The 20177-nt window shown below is 39.8% G+C and overlaps 1 protein-coding gene across 2 annotated transcripts in view; it reads left to right on the forward strand.

The window, feature by feature from the left end:
• Positions 1-598: 598 nt before the first annotated feature.
• Positions 599-20177, forward strand: part of tns3.2 (tensin 3, tandem duplicate 2) — a 47937-nt gene continuing 28358 nt past the window's right edge. For both annotated transcript variants that reach the window (XM_072438613.1, XM_072438614.1), the window contains exons 1-13: positions 599-771; positions 4280-4451; positions 6903-6953; positions 7030-7152; positions 7242-7306; positions 8566-8649; positions 8781-8893; positions 9484-9544; positions 9609-9684; positions 10417-10546; positions 10771-10836; positions 11827-11931; positions 16641-17558. In XM_072438613.1, the coding sequence (XP_072294714.1) occupies positions 4302-4451; positions 6903-6953; positions 7030-7152; positions 7242-7306; positions 8566-8649; positions 8781-8893; positions 9484-9544; positions 9609-9684; positions 10417-10546; positions 10771-10836; positions 11827-11931; positions 16641-17558 (1942 nt within the window). In that variant the 5' untranslated portion in view covers positions 599-771; positions 4280-4301. The remainder of the gene's footprint in view (positions 772-4279; positions 4452-6902; positions 6954-7029; positions 7153-7241; positions 7307-8565; positions 8650-8780; positions 8894-9483; positions 9545-9608; positions 9685-10416; positions 10547-10770; positions 10837-11826; positions 11932-16640; positions 17559-20177) is intronic.

Genomic DNA, 20177 nt, shown 5'->3' on the forward strand with positions numbered 1-20177 from the left:
AGTGGTATTTATATAATTATAATCTGGTATGTAGAATAAATATATTGATCCATTGATTAGAATAAAATTGTTAATAATAATTAGTGAAGAAAAGTCCAGTTTTTCTCCTTTTCCTTTTTTTTCATCTCGAATTATATACCATGTTTTATGATGGTGGTGGTGACCATGAATCTATAATGCGATTCATATGTAGATCTTTCTGTAATCTTTCTGTAATAATCATACTTTACTTTCTGTAATTTGCCTCTTAGCGCTCCCTAGAGGAAAATGGTGTACATTACCAACAGCATTAAATTGTTGCAACAATCGATAATTAAATACATTTGCGGCCGATGTTCTCACGTGGAACAATTTTCACCTTTTCTAATCATCAAGTAAGTAGGCTTATGAAGTTGACTTTACTTTAGCTCAGCATCAGTTTCATTGACATTTGTGAGTTTATTACAAATGGAAAAGTTTGAAATGAGTTTGATTTACTGACATTAACGACCATTCTGAAAGAGCTGGCCTTAAACTCAGCCCTGTCCGAGTTAACATGCAAAGTGTAAATAGCCTTGTTCATATTATGTCATTACGTTAACGTTGTCTATTTGTTACTGCAGTTGACAGGGGCAAAGTGCGCTCTGGGCTGGATCAGCACAAATTTGCTCACGCTCTCTCTGCTCTGCCTCTCCCTCCCACTGTCAAGTCTCCACCTCATTTCCTTCACCAGTCACACACAGACTTTCGCTCATCTGGCTCCATGTAGCTGAGATTTCTGCTTCTGCAAAGGTAAGCTGTTTCTGTTATTTACTGCTTTATAGGTTGTGGTCCATTTTCACTCCTTAAACTCTCTTGCAATTCAACTACAAGTGACTGTTGCCTCCCTTTTTCTGTGAATGGGGCAGTGTTGTTGACTGGACATGTGCTGGATGGGACAAATAACTGGGAGATTAGCCCACTGATACGACTTATGCCCAGGAGATGTGTTTTCTTTGGGATGGTCTGTCTTAAGAGGGCATTAAATTCTCCATTAAACCTTGAAAGTTCAAACCTCTGAGAAGTGAAAGACATTACCAGTTGAGGATAAGTCTGATTAATTTATTCACTGAAGCAGTTTACTATAATCATCAACAACCACTGACGTTATTAAGGAAGCAAATCTGTGTTTGCCAGTTTAAAAACGTGTACAAAGTTGAATTAACAGCACATTAACTGTTTGCTGTCAGATGAAACAGCTGAGTCCTGGGTAATTTGCCATGCACATTTGTCACTGCATGCCAACCTGTGCCAATATGAAAGAAAAGACACAGAGATGGCTAATCCGTTTTGGAATGCTTTCTTTTCAAATGGGAAATAGAGACTATAATTAGACGTGGGCAGCTCAAGGCCTTTTCGGAGCTGCCGTAAGGAACATGGGTGTATATCTGTGTGTGCATGTGTGGTTAAGGGGCACACACTTCCGTTTGTTTTGGTTCTTCGGGCCGCGGCGCGCTGGCAAATTTAGATTACAGCAGTCCCGAGAATGCATAAAAAACACAACCCAAAATACATAATTGGGGACAAGGCGCTCATTAAAACAGAGCAGCTGCAGTTTCTCTCGTCTGTTTTGGCAGTGACAAGCGAGACATTGGATTGGATTTCAGTTCCATGTTTGATGTAATTGGAGTTTTGTTTGGAATAGTTGAATGCAGCACAAGAAGAAATACAGTGAGTGGTTTAGTCACACTAAGTGAATCGTATTTAGATAAACGTCTTGACTACATGATTGACACATTTTAGAGTAGAATACAATAAGGCACAGTGCACAGAGCAGCCAACACTAAACAGTTAAGACTAAAATTAAAATACAATCAATTTCACTTTCAGTAGAAAGTATATAACCTCTATGTAAACAAATTAGAATAGATAATAGATTTTTTTAAACACTGTCTGATATGTTTTCGTTCCATTGCTGATACTTTTAGAATACAGAACAAGCTCTGACAATACTTTATGTCAGATTAACATCATCATATATTGACTAATTAACTATAATAATAATAACTATAGCAGTCCTTGACAAATGTTTCTCGCCCCTCAGTCTTCCTGGTGAATTGGCCCACATTATCCTATACATTTAACTGAACTTTTAAAATTCTCTACCATCAATGACCTCAATAATTAACATCCTGGTGTAAGAAAGACCTCACATTTTAGTTCTGAGACTGAATCAAGGTTTAGTAGCACAAACCTATTGAGAGAAGTGTAGTCACATTTTGTGCAGTGCCTACGTTGCATTAAAGTGTTCAAATAAAGCTTCAAGATTGTCTTTAGTCTGGTGGTCAAATATTGGCTTTCACTGGAGTTTTAAGGCCGATAGCCAATAAACTGTGCTAACATCAGCTATTGGTCATCTCTAATCAAAATCTGTATCTGCAAGAGACCACTCAGCCACATCATGTCGATCAATACCATGTCCACTGACGGGGCAGGGGTTAAGAGGTCTTCACTGTTGACTAAAAACTGGTCAAAGTGCCCCGGTCGGTGACAACTCTACATAAGTGAGCATGGTGCACCTCAAAGGACTGTTCACGCTAGACCTACAAAAATATACTGAAATACTGTTCTTGTTATGAATGATTAAATTATTAAAATTAATTAAATTACCTGTAACTACAGTATAAAAGCTGCATTTTGTAGGACTCATCGCTGAAAATCTATTCTGTCATATATTGAGGTGTGCAATACAGTGAAATGATAAAGTGAATGTTGTCTAGAGATTTGCACAATTTGAATGTCGAATATATTGTTTGTTTAATTCTAAAAAAATAAAAAAAAATAAAAAGGAGGAGGTGATTAACAATAAAAAGTTATGCATTTTCAAATAAGGATTTAAGGCAACATTTCTGCACTTTTAAATATTCAATTTCACAGACATTTCACATTTGTCTGATAATTAAACCTCAACCAATACGTTTAATGACATGTTTTGACTCGTTTCGTTTAGACTGAAATTATATAATCCGACAATCTTTATCAGGATATTCAGTTTTGTCAGTATCGCCCACCCGTAGCTGTACGTACAGTATATAAATGGGGAAAGTACATGCACCTCCAATAGAATCATTATGACGACGGGGCAATCACTAATAAAACATTGAAGACGTTTTAAAAGCGTAAGATCGATCCGGTCTGACATTTATACTGTGAGTAAATATCAGCTGGGATGGAGTAAGACTTCTATCACTGTTTACTCGGCTGTGGTCACATGGTCAGGGTGAAGGCGAGGTTAACCGTGTCTCTGTGTGTGCACTCCCATAGACCATGCACTAAACCAGAACCAAAACTTCAGCACTGCACAGCCCAGTCACACCGGACAATTCAGGCTTTCCATGGTTTTACCCTGGAATGTGGGAGTTTTCACTTGCTGGGGATCCCTAAAATAAATCCTGGGAAAACTTTCGAAAGGCAAGAACCGACCAGGGGCAAAAGTGACACGAGATGCAACCGTGGGATGTAAAGAGAAAATTAGACAAATGTTAGCAATGAGAGATACAAAGTGATATTTCTGTCCATTTCATGGTCCGTTCATGTTTTATCCGAAATATTATTATTGAATTCAGGCTTTCCATGGTTTTACCCTGGAATGTGGGAGTTTTCACTTTCTTGGGATCCCTAAAATAAATCCTGAGAAAACATACAAAAGGAATGAACCGACCAGGGACAAAAGTGACATGAGTTAAATTGCATTTTGAGTATAATCTGATAGTCTGCAATACAATTTATTTTTGTAACGCCCAAAATCTCAACAGCGGTTGACTCGGAGGGCGACAGTGAAAAACAATGTTCATAGGGACTTGGCAATGTCCCAGGGTCCCCTGTCCTTAGACCCTCCTTCTCGACCAGGAAAAACTACAAAACACCTCCTTGGGAAAAAGTAGAAACCTGGAGGAGTTCCACAGTGAAGGAGAGATCTGACTCCCTCAGACGGCCAGATGGACGCGAGATAGAGAGTGGAGCTGGAGCCACTCAGGAGGAGAACCAGTTCTTGCAATAAAAAATAACAGAATGAAACATTTCAGTTTGATATGTTCTTTATTCGTCATTGTGCTGTTTAATTTCGAAAGTCATTTTTCTTGGGTTCACTTCCTTTTTATTGTTATCCATTTCATTATGTCAGCATGACTTTCTTTTAAGCCTTAAGCACTGACCAAATTTAACTCTGATTTGGTTACGGGACATTCTGAATCTAAAAATATGTTGACCTCAAGTCACAAATGTGCAGAAACGTCTCTCTCACGCGTTTTTCTTCCTTCAGCCCCATGTGACTTGTGTTGGTCATGGAGGAGGCACCGCCAATTGATTTGACCTACATCACAGAACGGATCATCACGATCGTGTGTCCCAGAGAATGCTCCGACGACTCTTACCTGCACAACCTCAGCCAGATCACACATATGCTGCATTCAAAACATGGACATAACTACATGGTGAGATACCCACAGTCACTATTATTATTAGGGCTGCAACGATTAATCAGAATAATCATGAGAAATTCCCTCGTGAAATAATTGTCACCTATTTTAATAATCATACATCCTTATCTGGACAATACAGACTCTAAAACAGAGGCAAAAATGCATTTTATAACACAGACAGTGACATTATTAAATCAACTTTTCAACAAAGAATAAAACATTTCTGATTTACATTAATGATATTATACAGTTTATCCTCCAGTCACCATATTTAAACTTTTTCTGGTTAAAAATGCATTAAAAAACCCAAATGTACAATAGGAGTAATTGTTTGACTAATTGACAAACAATTTCTGACTAGTCGACTACTAAAATAATTGTAAATTGCAGCCCTATTTATTTATATATATAATTGTATATGACTAGATTGTAATTGTAATTGATTATATTTGCAAGGTTTGAAAATGTCGGGATAGGTTGAAGAAGAATAAACAGAAATATAGCCGCAAGCGGCAATGATCGGCCCTCGCCACACCGCCGCCACGCCGCAAGAGGAGGGGGCGCTAACGCGCCCCAATTGTCCTTTCATTACGCCTACTGCTGAATCTGTGACGCTGTCACATCTTCTCCCCTTTGTTTTACCATCAAAAAGCTATTTTATTTTGAATTCTTGGCAAAATGTGCGGCTTTGCCGCACAGACACCGTAACTCTTTGAATGAAAATGTGGATAACTTTTGATGGTCCTGAAGATGAGTCTCACCAAATTTCAGGTTAATATGTCTAACGCCCTGGGAGGAGTTTGTGAAAGTCTAAAGTGTAAACATGTTCTGGCGATTTCCCCATTGGAATAACATGAAAGGTTTCGGTCATCGTTACGGAAACGCCATAACAATTATGACATGGGTCTCATTGACTTTTTTGATGCGGTTGCCAAAATTGAGTTGTGTGTCAAATTTCATATAATTTCGCAAAACTAAACATTTAACCTCCATATAAAATCTGTAGGGGGCGCTGTGGCGCCAAATGAATTTATTTCACTTCAAGTAGGTTTAGGGCAAAGAGTTTAACAACTGATTCTAATTTGACGCAATTCGGACTTTATCTGCGCAAACGGCAGAAATTTTAAATAAGGGAGATTTCTGAAATTCTAGCTACAGTTTGCGGCTTTGCCGCACAGAGACCGTGACAGGTATCAATGTAATTTGGATAACTTTTGATGTCCCACTCCTCAGTAAAATTTTCACCAAATTTCAGCTTTTTAGAGCCAACGCCCTGGGAGGAGTTCGTAAAAGTACGACGTTTGGAAAAACTCCGAAGTCATGTTTAGCCATTTTTGAACCAATATGGCCGACATTTGGTTGGGTGGACGGCGTTGCCGTAATAATATTTTTTACTTCTCTTGTCACCATCTACCTCGGCGCCAAATTTCATGATTCTACGATCAGATTTTTTTTGGGTCATTTCCCATCTCTCAATGCATTTTTGGTACATTTGGGGGCGCTGACGCGCCAGTTTTTTTTGTTTTAGAAAAGGGAAATAGCCAGAATGTAGAGAGGCACGATTTTTAGAGGTGTGAACATTTTTGTGACTTTTCGTCAATGTTCACTGGGTGAAAAATAGGGGGGTTGGTCCCGAGAAGAAGAAAGAATAATATTCCGATGCGAAAACAATGTTTCCCATTTTTCAAATATCATAAACTATACATTTTCGGAAAGCGCTCGCGCTTTCCTACCTCATGGTGTGGGTCCCTGGTCACTGACGGGTACTTTCGTTAATTTTGAGTGGGCTCCGCCCACTTTGTGTTTTTGGCCCTCTATACAGTAATAATGTTCAATTTTTGCATTACATGTTTATATGAACGGAACATGCAAGAGATGGGGAACGTATTCGTGAGCTACTTAGCGCAAATGAGTGCTTTATATGGGGATGACGACCGCTTCGCGGTCGTCATCTCAATGTAAAGTGCTCGTTTAGTGCGCACTTTTGCACGGGCTTCGCCCATTTACAACGGTAATGTTCCATTTTCCTACTACTAATTAGTATGCACGGGGCGTGCATGAGTGGAGGAGTGCGTTAGTGAGTGTTTGGAAGTGGGCGAGCGCTTCGCGCTCGATTTCGTGCGCACTACTTGCGCACTTTCGCAGCCGTGCTTCGCACGGCCTTACGAGATTAATAGGCCTCTCGCCAGCTTGTGGCGCTCGGGCCTAATAATACATAGTACATATTATAATTATGATGTAAATTGTTGTTGTTTTAGAGAGGGAAGAATAGTGTTGCGGTAATAGCTAATGGAAGCCAAAATGAATAAATACAAATGAAAAAAACACTAAAAATATTACACTTGTTTATTTATATTCAAACCCAAACAAATTTACTTTTTCTATGAATTAATATATTTTCAAACCCTGGATTTGAAATAGAATCTCAGTCCCTCAAATGCCTTTTCTCTTCTTTTTCTTTAGTTTATCAATCTCTCAAACAGGAACGATTCTCTCAGTAGATTGACCCATAAGGTAATATTTGTCACAGATTATAACACTGTGCAGGGAAATACACGTGGTGAATTATTATTATTATTATTTGCACCAGGTTATAGACACGGGCTGGACGGACCAACTCGCTCCAAACCTGGACCAGATCATCAACGTGTGCACAGCCATGGAGAACTGGCTGCACCGGCATCACAAGCATGTCCTGGTGCTTCACTGTCGAGTACAAACACATCCTGAATACTTGACTATTTCATATTTGTTTTATTCTATCCATTCGTCTTATTGTGATACTCTTTCTGTCCATGCCAGGGAGGTAAAGGCATGATCGGAGTCTTGCTGGCTTCATACATCCATTTTAGCAACTTGTCTTCCAGGTAATACCACTACGTTACATACATAATAGTTTGAGATTCAGAATGAAATATGATCAATTGTTTGTTATGTAATCTTTGTTGAAAAATATGATTTCTCTGACAAGCTTTTTTCGCAATTTATGTTTTCAAATCAGGTTTCAGTTGATAGAGTATTGTACTTTTTAGCACACACAAGAGCATTTTGATTTTTGAAAGAAGACTGAATCATTCCCCCAAAAAAGACAGGGTATTTTGTTGTAATAATTGCATAAAATAATTGCAACTTTTGAGATTAGATCATTGCAAATAATCACATGGATATTTTTTCAATCATAGTGGATTGTTCAGCCCTATTTTCTTTGTTTTTGTCAGTAAAGGAGACATTTTCATTACTGTCCAATAATATAATTTTGCTATCTATCTTTGTCCCTGTAATATATATTTCTGATGGGATATCTTGAAAATTGACTTTTTTGGAAATATCTTTATGTACAGAATCTCTTAATCCTCATAGATTTCTTATTTTTCTTAACACAGTAGTTTCTTTGAATCATTCATTGGTGTCAGGTGGAGCAGTTTTTTTTTGTAAAGAGGAACAGACATTTGCTGTTGGACATTCTTGAGTCACACACAGAGGAGGCTTTTTCAGAGGCAGGGCAGGACAAGTGATTGAGGAGACTTTGAACCCGAGCACAGTTTGATATTCAGCCAGGGATCCTGCTGTCAGCCACCTGTGAATTTATTTACTTTCTATTTAGTCGCAGCCACGGCGCTCGGAGTCAAGCAATTTGAGTGCATTCATTGTTATAGAGGAATTCAGAGTGAAAGGATACACTGTCCGGACAAAATGTTACATAAAATAGTGTTGTTTGGGTTTAATCATCTCTGCTTGTATATGAAAAAGAAAACCACAGTTGATCACACATAGTTAAGCATTTGATTTGTATGTTGAAATATTTATTCACATTACCATAATTATGTGAAGCAACAATTTTAGTTCATTGGTCTTTTTCCTGCCAAACACACATTCTACATTTGTGTATTTTCTGTTAAAATGTATCATTTTAAATTCTGATGACAGGATGTGTTCACATTTGTACATTCACCACATCACACCACAGATCTGGACTAAAAAGGACTAGAACAGGATCAAACCAATGACACATCAAGACTAAAATGGGCTCAATTTAAGACCAAATAACCACAAGTCACATTTTAGAAGTGGTCAAATGTCACCAAACCACTTCATATTCGATTGTGTCTGTACTCGCCTTTCTCAGTGCAGACCTCTCTCTCGACCACTTCGCCATGAGAAGATTCTTTCACGACAAACTGGCCCCTCTGATGACCCCCTCCCAGAAAAGGTACGTCTGATTAGAGAAGGTCAGAGGTCATCCCCTGTCGTCTGCGGTGACAAATGGCCCCAGGATGACCTCAGCCTCGGTCAACTGTAATGACTTGAGCACCATCAGCTGACACACTGACTGTCCCTCAGGTATGTGTGGATGCTGGGGAGCATGCTCAAGGGGGGATTGAGGATGTGTCCTAATCCATCCTTCCTCCTCTGTGTCGTCCTGCACAGCCTCCCCAAAATAAGGCCAGATGGAGGTGAGTGCTCAGCTGACTTTATGTGCTGTGTCTTGACTAATCGTCTTCATGCGTTTGTTGGATTTTGCTAAAATATGTGAAAAAGGGGTCAGCTACACGTTTGTCTCCATGGTGAGGCTGTTGCGTTGCCTAGATTGTTCAAAGTATGACATTAAATCCATATATTTTGCATGTATTAAATTACACTTATTTCTAATGCTCAAAATGCCTTCAAAACATTCTTGCTGTGAGCGAGGTCGCCTCTCCATGGAGCTGACTTGTTTCCATGGTACAAATAAGTTAAATGCCATTCTGTGGAACATCAAGTAACAAAAAGTACCAGTCATTACATCTCCATGGAGACAAGCTTGTGGCACCAGAAGAGTTACATAATGCATCTACATATCAACCATTTTCTATTAATTGGAACAAATCCACATGGAGGCTCTATCACATTTTGTGCTTTAGTTTTGTTTTTTTGAACAGCATTTTGAACTATTAAATGATGACAGCATCTGATATGTGCATCTTTATAAACAAGTAATACATACTTTTTTAATTTATTTTTTCTTATTCACTTTTGTCTATTTGTCTCTTTGTTCTATGTTTAGGATGCAGTCTCTTCCTGCGTGTTTACCAGAGTCTGCAGGCCGTGTGCACGTCTGCTGTGTAGTAAGTCATTACGAGGCTTTACTTTTGTACTTTAGTGACCTGTTATAAAATCTCTATGTTTCAGCCACGTCAACGCGGCTCAGACTGACCGGCTTTACTTTGTGCTCCAGCCTGCTCAGCTGCTCAAAGGGGACATCATGGTTATTATTGCATTGTTATATTGATATATTTTAGATGGTAATGCATTTAATAATAAATTGGTCAATATTTGAGAATTGGGGTCTGAAGGTTTTTCTAACTGTAGTTCTCGTTGTCAAATATGGCTTAGGTTTGAGTCAAATTATATTCAATGTGTGATTTTTAAAGATAATTTGACTTTTGAAATAATTACTGTAAATTGCATTTTCATTTTGCATTCTTGTAAATCAGGAACTGCAAATGGAAACTATAGCTATAATCTCTGTTTCTTATGAGCTTATGTCTCTGTATATTGTATATTGTCCCTTCAATTCAAGACTAAACTAAATTAAATATCCTTTTTGAAATGAGAACAGAACAGAAAAACAGTGAGGGGTACATCCATATAATTGACATTAAAACATTTACACATTTAGACGGCTTTTGCCTTATATCCTAAATATTAATATCAAAACCATATTATTATTTCCCCACAAATTCTGAGACAGAGATGCCCATTTCTCTCTTCTTTTTTTTTTTTTTTACTATTTTCATATTCAATTGGTACAATGAAACAGAGGTATTGTACATCGTATTCAAATATTTACTTACTTTTCACATAAAACAAATAAGAAACGACAAAAATATAACATGAAAAACACAACACGAACATTATGAGGATCAACATAAGATGCAACATTTAGACACTGAAACATTTGACATAGTTTTTGATCCATTCGTTTTTCGTCCTAAAGGTTGTTTGCTATGACAAAAACTGGCGCTTGTCGAGTCGGCAGATTGTCTTTCGCCTGCAGTTCCACACGGGCCTGGTGCACGGACACTCTCTCACGTTCTTTAAAGCCGACTTGGACTGTGCCTCTGAAGGTATTTACGACCTGCTGCTGCCTTCTTTCACATTCTGCCAACGCCACTGCATTGAATTATCAACGTGTAGTAGAGATAAAATTTCCCCTCTGCTCGTCCTGCGGAAATACTTGAACAAACCCGGGAGGCTTGTCAGTGTTTTGCAGGTCCAGGTGTGATGTGAGGTGCACGTGAAAACAACACTACGCACACGTGATACTCTGCTTTTTGGGGTTTGATTCCAGATTCCCGTTTCCCAGAAAATGGAAAAGTGGAGTTGTTCTTTTCCGACAGCCCTGAGAAAATAGCAGGTAGGTTTAGACTTTAGATCCAAGACACATTTAACTGATAATATCGCAGGTTAGGTTGGAATTTACGGATGGCATTCGGTAATCAGACTTCTGGAATAAAAACAGAAGAGATTTGTTTCAGCTGTTGCCGTAAACCAGGCATAGCCGCTTCGTTTTTCACAGTTTCCAAAATATGTGAAACGATTCTTGTGATATTCTCCAAATCATTACATCTTATTTTTTAAATGGTATCATTCCTATGTAAGCTAAATACATTTAAAAAGTTGTTGCAGTAGTAGGCTTTAGGCCCGTCACAATAAATACTATATCAAATTATTGTTATTGTTTTATTACAATTCATGATATGATGATATGATGATATGTTTCATTGAAAAAGGTTTAATGGAATTATTTGACTTTAAAGTTATTGTCAATGACATAAAGTATTTTCAATACTATTGTTTATCCTGATATATTCTAACAATAACAGTATATCGCGCTTAAAATGTGCAGGCTTCATTGTACAACCTGCTTATTTCAGAAACTACATTAAGAATCAAGTACTTTTCAATTGTGATTTGTTTGTTAGTTTGACTTCAATAGATCTTTAACACAAATGCATCAAACGCAGCTCGTTAAGTGTGAAGTACCTCAGTAAACCAGGAGGGGGCGGTGCTGCAGAGGTAAGCTTGTCCAAACTGCTGCCTGCCCTGCTCCTGCTGCCCAGCTCCCAAACAGGAAGTCATTTGAGCCATTATCACACACAGTTATCTGACCAGGATCCAGATTGTCACACTGTGGACCGGGAAACACACATCTGCTTGTACTGAACACAAGAAAGAAACTTGTAACCACCAGAACCTTTCCTCCATAACTAAATATCTGAGGTCAATAATAATTTACTGCTGTTATATCACACATTTAAAGCAAAAGCAGTGAAAAATCAAATACAGGGCCTCTTGCATATTGATTAAGGCATGTGTAATTGTGTGCTGTATTGTTTATTGTCAGGCAGAGAGCTGTGGCACAACGGGTGCTCTGTGACAGTCGACTACGACACTCTGGATCCTGTTGTCAGACGAGACTCTTACCAAGACATCTCCAGTTTGGAAACGGGTAAGGTGCAATTTAAATCTGAGAATAGTTGCTTTTTTGATGTTGTTGTGGCTCTATTCTCAGTGTTATCAGCCCAGATTTAACAGGAAAGGCAGAGAAGTGAAAACACTGGAGACAATGGGACATAAATACACGACTTTTAGACGCCAGGTGACCTTTCAGGCCTGTGACTGTGAGAAATTTTGAGTTAAAATGGCAATTTAATGCTTCTTAGGAGTCTAATTTTCGGAAATGTCATGGCCTTTTCACGCTCGAGCTGAACTCCTGATGATCATGACATAATACATGATTTAGTTTCTACTAAATCAAAGTTGCATTACAACTATGTAAAATACCTTGTTAAAAAGATAATGAATTCATGTCGTTTTACTCATGTTAGCAAAGCATTATTCATGATACAGTATATGCCTTAAAGCAGGGGTGTCCAAACTTTTTTCACCGAGGGCCACATTTTTAGACTTTTTTTGCATTTCTTTAGTAAGACTTGGAACATATATTAGGTTGGTATAACATATAATGCTTGAATTTTTTCAATTTCAAAGGAAAAAGTATGACATTTTGTTGTTTGGACCAACTTAACAGGAAGCCGGAGGGCCAACAAAAATTGGTCTGTGGGCCGCATTTGGCCCCCGGGCCATAGTTTGAATATACCTGCCTTAAAGCAACTATATTTGTCAGTTTTATCATGTCGGCAAAACTGTGACACACTTTATTAAAATGAGCATCACAAGCCCCAGTCTGCCCTTCCTGGTCAAGCTTTATATTCAGATATTTTCATGCAGCTCATTCATGAAAAATAGTCAGAGTACATATTACACTATAAAAGACAGGAGAACGCAGCACTGCAAGATTTGGCTTTCAGCTTTGACTATCAAAGACTTCTAAATCATGTTGTAACGTGGCTGTTGTTAAAATTCTCACTGAAGAGTTGTTCCAGCTTTTACTGAGCATTGGATTCATTCCTCATCAGACGGCTTTCATTGTCTGTGACATTCAGTCCAGCAGCAGCGGCATGCAGCTGTTCTCTGTAAATCTATGGCTGAGGAGAGAGAGAGAGAGAACCGCTAAAGAGGCATTTTTCTCAGAAAATTACAACATGAGCCATAAGGAGCTGGGTTACTTTTATCTGCTTAGTTGTTGTTTTTTTGGACAAATGCAACAGTTGGGTGCAGTGGGGATTTTATGAAGTATTAACAGGTCAGTAAAAAGCAGTTGTTACTACATCTCGGGAGTTTTTCTGAACATTTTGAATGTTGTGATTGTTCTTGATTGGGTGTTTTCATATCCAGTTTGAACTGCGGTCAGCGTTGTGGGCATTGGCCTGGTCTCGACAACTGCTGTGGTCTGAAATGCTGCTGAATGTGAATGACAGTCTTCTTTCTAGACAGAAGCCAGACCTATATATTTGGGAGGCGGCTGACTGTTTGTCAGGCGTCTCTCTTCACTTGGAATAAACACAAAAGACACACATGTAGACACAAACACAATCACACTAAGCAGAGGTTTCGAGGCGACGGTTCCAGCTGTTTTATGCCTGTGCTAAATCTGCGCCGTACAGCCGTGTAATTTGGATAGACTGACTTTTGGGTAGAGACATGCCTCAAAAGTGCCATGTAAACGCACATACACAACCATTATGCTAACCACAGGCACTCACGCATGTATTTGAAATTAACATACACCAGCTCTGTTGCTAAGAATGTTGTTTTGAATCTGTGCGGGTAAAAAGGAACAGCTACATGAGTTAAATGAGATGAATTCAGAATTTTTGACTATATTGTATACTATATGTATTTTGTTAGTAGACATATTGTGCTTTTATTCTGGTACTTTGTAATGCTGGACTATATTGTAGCATGTTGTATCTAAAAAGGCTTTACTATGTGAGAAATTGCCCCATTGACCCCCTATTCAGACCTGCAAACTGAGTGAATTTATTGTTTTAAAATGTCTTTACAACACTTTTAAACCCCACATGTATGTTCCAGAGTCTAGAGAATATTTTGAATAAGTACATGCTTGTGGGCGGGGATATGGGGTAGGTGAAAACAGAACATTTGTGAGCCCTCCAGCCTCAAATACAATACAATATTACTCAAACATGCATAAATAAATAGAAATATATAACTTTGAATGAGCAAACAAGGAGGGAAAACGACGCTGAATTTGCATAATATCTCCTTTAAGATATTTAAATGAGTCTAAATTTGTCAACATAAGATTAATATTTTCAATTCGCACCATTTTAACTTGCGCACATTATTACTTCCACCCCGGTGTTCTCAGTCTCTCAGTCGTGCCTATCGCTCCATCTCCTGTTCCTTCTTCTTTCCTTTATCTCCGTCCGGGCTTTCAGGTTCAAGTTGCAGGTTGCGCGCCCTTCCCCCTTTTGCATACGCGCACAAACGCACGCACGCAGACCCGCCTCCGTGTTTACATTCCCCGCTCCGTAATTGGCCGGCTCAAGGTCCCTCTCGCGCTTTGTGTTGTGCTGCGAAAGTGCAACGACTCGGTCTCACCTGCCGAACATGCCTGCTGGCTGGTGAATGATCCCCCTCGCTCCCTCTCAAATCCTTGCAAATTCTTTATCCCTCCTTCTCTCCTCCAGGCATAAAAGTACCCCCCACCCACCCCGACTCGCTCCCCCGTGTTACCTGTGTAGCGGGACAGGATGCGGGTGAGGGGAGGGCCGAGGGGGGTTTGTGGAGAGGGGAAGGCAGAGGAGGAGACCAGGCCTGTTTGAAAAGTGACTTGGGAGGCGGGGATTGCGCACAGTCGGAGCTATGACAGAGAGGCAAAACAGTGCTGAGTGAGTGTGTGAGGGTGCGCAGGGGGAGAAGCACTGGGTGGGGGGGCGTTTAGCACCTTAAGAGATTGGAATGTTCTTCGCTTGTCCTCTGGTGGCAGACCGACCGACGCGGCGACGGACTTCCAAAACACCAGAGGAGATCCATCCAAAGCGGGTCCTGAACCACTTTTGGGTTTGACTTTTGGTATCCTTGACATAACTTTCCTTGTCCTTGCTTCTTTTCCTCATGGTCATTTTGCTTCTCCTTCCTCCTTTTGTCACCCCGTTGGGACTTCTAAACCAGCATCCTGTTTCTAGTCTGCAACGGCGAAAGCTCAGTTCAGTCTCTTTGGATGTAACTCGCACTGTTTCCCAAGCTCGCAATGTTTACGAATGTACTTCTCAGTGCCGCGGTGTGTGTCCAGCTGTGAAGTTTTTACCATGCGTGTCTGGTATTTGAATTTTATTGCCTCTCTGGACCTGAGGGGTTTGCACACACCGGTATGCACTGCATCCATTGTCGTAGTGAATATGGTTATCTATCCTTAAGAAGCGGCCTTCATTGTGAGATCGGCGTGGGTGTGTTTTTTATGGTGTCACCTTGTTGGCGCAGTCAATAAGTCAGAATGGAACAAAACTGTGCGTAATCAGCTTGACCTGACCTCAATGAGTGACATGTCCTTTACGTGGCATATACACACACACACATACACATATGCGGGACTACATACATGCATCCGCCAGCGCCGCACAAAGAGCCCCTGTGTTATCGAGCAGAAGTGTGTGTGGAGTGATAGCTGCGCTCCAACAGGTAGTGTGCTGCTTGTGTGCGTTTTTGTCATCACAGCGCAAAGATTCTGGTCGAAAGCGCAGATAATGGCGACATAAATGTACTTGTGATTTAGCGAGAAAGTCGTTTGTTTTATATTGCTGAAAGTGCTTTAAATTGTGCAGATATAATTTTTTTAGCTTCATCGTTGCTCCTACCACCATATGATTCTCAGAACAGGATGCCTTGGGATATTATTATTGTTCTTATATCTGTGGGTTAAGTTGAACACGGTCTTGTAACCCGCTGCTATGAATTCTTCCCACTGAAAGATGTCATGATCCCCTTTAATGTAGTCTCAGTCAACATTAGCTGTATATGTGTTGTTTCTGGTGAAGAGTTCATGATAATATTTCAGTTGTTTTTAAAGCACAGTGTGTACATTTTCTGACAGATGGCCTTCCACGTGTTTGGGCTGTATATTAATGAAAATCTTTCAAACTTATATGGATCTCTCAAAACAACTACTTTGTACACAAAGAAGTACGAGTAAATGGCATATTCATAAGTGAAAAGGCAGATTAACTTTCCATCCAAAACATTGTTACACCCAAATGATCAACTTCTACATTGCATATTTTAAAGGAGACACATTATACTTTTTTCAGGTACTTACTATTGAACTCTAACATAAGTGGGTCATACTTTAAAGAAAATGAAAATAGTAAAATTGGTTTAAAATGTTGTAGTAATATAAATGGGTTCATAAGTGTAGAACTGATAAGCCCTGCACTTTTTATACTGACATTTATATTTATTTTGTAGAAGTGACTCTGGGACATTATTTTTAGAACACTACATGTATCTCTCAGTGTCTTAAGTTTTCAAAATATCACAACTAAGTACAGGGATGTGGGCGGGGATAGGGGGTAGGTGAAAATAAGACTTTTCTGAGCACTCAAGCTTTTAATCGTAGGAAAATACAGTATTATTCACACATGTATGCATCAATCATAATACAAAGTTGCGTAAGATCACAACTCTTTGCTAACAAGGTTAAAATCCCAGCAAAGTTGATTTGACCTAATATGTCCTTTAAAGGCAAGAGATTGTCATGAACATTCAACTAATATTTCCTTTCCCTTTTTCCAGGTTCCTCGTTGAATGGCGGTATTTATGCAAAAGTGAGGAAAACCAGCTGCAAAGAATGTCCACCACCATTCAGTCTGTCGCCCAGCTGCAGTGAGCGCTTTCCCTCTGGCAGCAGTGACTCTGGTCTGTCCGTGGCCTCCCAGGGCCCAACCAGGACCTCCCAGTGTAGACCATATCAACTCGGAAAGGTCGGATCTTGTTTTCCGGATTTGGAGTTGGCCCAGTCCTCTTTGCGGGCCATGACTGAACTGACGTTGTCCAGCGGGGGCGAGGGGGAGATCGCCGGTGACGAGTCCGGTTTGGGACGGACCGTCAATGGAGAGACTTCGTCCACTGAGCGAGAGACGGACATTTTGGACGACGAGGAGGAGCTGCGATCGGCTTTGGAGAGGCCGAGCTCCAGTAGCATGTGTTCGCTGTCTTCTGAGGAGAGGCAAGTTCAAAGCGAGGACGACTCAACTCAATCATGGGTCCACCACCACCACCACCACCACCACCACCACCAACAACAACAACAACAACAACAACAACAACAACAACAACAACAACAACAGCAGCAAGTGATTAACGCTGCGGTTACAAGGGACTCTGACATAGATGGAGATCACCAGGTTACCGAGGGAGGGGAAGACGACGCATCTTCTTTCTTAGCCCCTGATGCGCCGGTCAGAGGGTCCAGCAGCAGGGAGGCAGTGCAGAGGGGTTTACAGGAGGATGGAACAGACACCTCACCATGCCAAGACGAGGAGCTGGCGTCTTTAGCCACAGATATCGACGAATCCATAGAGCAGTTGAACCAGCTCATTCTGGATTTGGACCCCACTTTTGTTCCTGTTCCGACAAAGTGTGCCCCCTTGTCCCGGTCAGCGTCGCTTCACAGCAACGGTCTGAGCCACAAAGGACTCACACATCTGTCAGGTAAGAGTGGTCACATTTTTGTTTAGCATATTGTTGCCTTAACTGACAAAAACAGATTCACCACGTTGGCAAATCTGGCTATTTAATGATGCTATGAACCATATTTGAAGTGGTGTTTTTTTGTTTTTTATAGAATATTTAAGTACTGTGGTGGTAAGTGCTGTCATTACAATATTTTCCCATTAACAGCTCTGACCAGTGCACTGCGTACTGTTGTTGTGTCCTTGGGCAATACACTTCGCCCACCATTGCCTATGTGTGAAAGTTGTTTGTGCTAGAGTGAACTTGAAGGTGGTCCCCTGAGTGAGAAGCTTAATATCCCAATGATATAAAGATGTAAAGATATAAAGATGTAAGAAGAACAAAATATTAAAAAGCAGAGGGAACTCAAACAATAGAGCATAATCCATAGTTTCAGTGCATCAAACATGAAGAAATGACTGTTATTAAACCCTTTGCAAATCTAAATCCTTTGGAATATGACAGTAGTGATGGCACTACAGGCTTGTTAGGGAATTGTTTTTCAACCCTTTTTAGTCATGACACACCTTTTTGGCTGAAAATATTCCGTGACACACCACCTACAAACCAGAAAATTACCAAATCACATCTTTTAGTTAGAAAATAATATAGTATGTGGCAATTAATGTCCATGCCACTGTCTGGTTCTTTACATTTGGCAATTTACTTTTGGTTTGCTTTGAATGCTGCAAAATGGTAAATTAATAATTTACTGTACATCCATGAATGTGGCAAAATCTCAATAATGCATTAATATTACTACTGTAGCCTATATTCTTTAATAATTTAAGAAATTGTTACTTATGTTTAAGTTTAGTTTTCAAACCTAGCATAGGATAGCAACACTTGATAACAAATAGACATGGAAACACTGTTGATTTCTTGCCACTAACATTGTTAAAGCTAACCACATTGAGTTAAATGTCTGCTATGGGTGCTGCAGATCACAAAAACAAAATCACCTATGCCGCTGACAAAGGTGATGAAATGTGCCTTTTAATTAAAGGTAACACAGTAGGTGATGTCCCCTTTGTTAGCTATTAAAAGACACTTACTGCAAAAAATCTCTTATAGGAAAAATACATGATGCATTGTGTTTGCTGAAAGGGTGGAAGTGTTTCATAAACAATTTGAGAGCAAAGTACTGGCTGTTCTGGGTCGTGATCTGGACTTTTCTAAACTTTAGCTGCAATAATGGAAATGTACTGCGGCATTTATATAAGGAATGACTTGTTTGTATTAGCCGAAGGGGAAGAATACAAACAGCACAAAAGAGGATTAACATTTCATACAGTCACCACGGGCTATAACTGGGGTTATTTATAAATGTTATTTTATTTTACTTATTTTTAACACATAAAACACAGCACATAGAACATGAACTAGAGAGAGAACCAAAAACCCCTCATGTAACCCAAGAAATAAATTACGGCACATTTTGTCCAGAGTATAAGCTCCAAAGTTTGTCAAAAAAGTACATTTTCAAATTAAGTATATTTATTTTTTAATTTTTCAAATGTTGTAATGTCGGTCCAGTCCCTGCTCATTGGTTCAGTTTGTGTCATCCATATATGGCCTTCGTTCCTGCTGCCAAAAGTGTGCTATAGTGTGTCGGTATCCATTTACTGTGACCATGGCAGGAGTTTTGAGGCCTAATTACATAGTTCTGAAGTTTAGTGTAATACCAATACTGAAAACGGTCTGCAGTCCAATATTAATATAGTATATTTTTGCACAATAGGACATTCCCAAAACACATGATAATGATGAACAATCTGGCAACAATAGTTTCTCCAGCAACCAGTGTTTGCCTGTGAATAATAGTGTTCACTTTGGCTCATTGGATATCATGATACATTTTCCCAACAGAATGATGTTTTGTGAGCTTGGATTGAGTTAATTAGTCAATAACTTAACCTCCAGCCTCACATATTAACTCATTTATTGGTTGACTTTACCTTCACAGTTCAGGCATACATAGTTCTTGTGGTTTAAGGACAGATCCAACATGAGCCTGAACATCCTCCTGACCTTCTGTCGGTTCATTCCCACCGGGACGGGACCTCGAGGCAGGAGCCACATTTCTGAAGTGACCTGCCGTCCTCATTTATTCTCCCTCCTCCAGCACTAAAGGTCATAGGTGTTGTGCGTCTACCACCATCACCACACATTTCCCCTCCAGCCGTCCCATCAAAGCTAACCTTGCAGTGGCCCGCGAGGCGCATAGGAACGAGCCGCCAATCATGACCAACCTGACGGCGTTTGAATAATGTTTTACACTGCTTTTGATGGACAACATTTAACCTTTGACCTGCCCATTTAAGACTAAAAGAGTTGTTTAGTGTCAGACAAGAAAATGCATACAGCTTTATTTTATCACAATGAAACAAATGCAAGCAAACCAGTTCATTATCATTCGAGTGTCTGGTGTTTGGGAGTCGTCGGGTCAAATGCAGAGGGTAAATTACCCCACAGGGAGCAATAAAGTATACCTTGACCTTCACTAAAACACACAGCATATCAGAGTCATAATGTTGTCACCAAATAATATCAATAATCAACTGTATAGCGTTGATTATAAGAGTCAGTGTACTATTC

The sequence above is a fragment of the Eucyclogobius newberryi genome, unplaced genomic scaffold (genome assembly GCF_026437365.1).
Source record: "Eucyclogobius newberryi isolate DKJ021-1_F unplaced genomic scaffold, fEucNew1.0.hap1 SCAF_9, whole genome shotgun sequence".
Classification (NCBI taxonomy): Eukaryota; Metazoa; Chordata; class Actinopteri; order Gobiiformes; family Gobiidae; genus Eucyclogobius; species Eucyclogobius newberryi.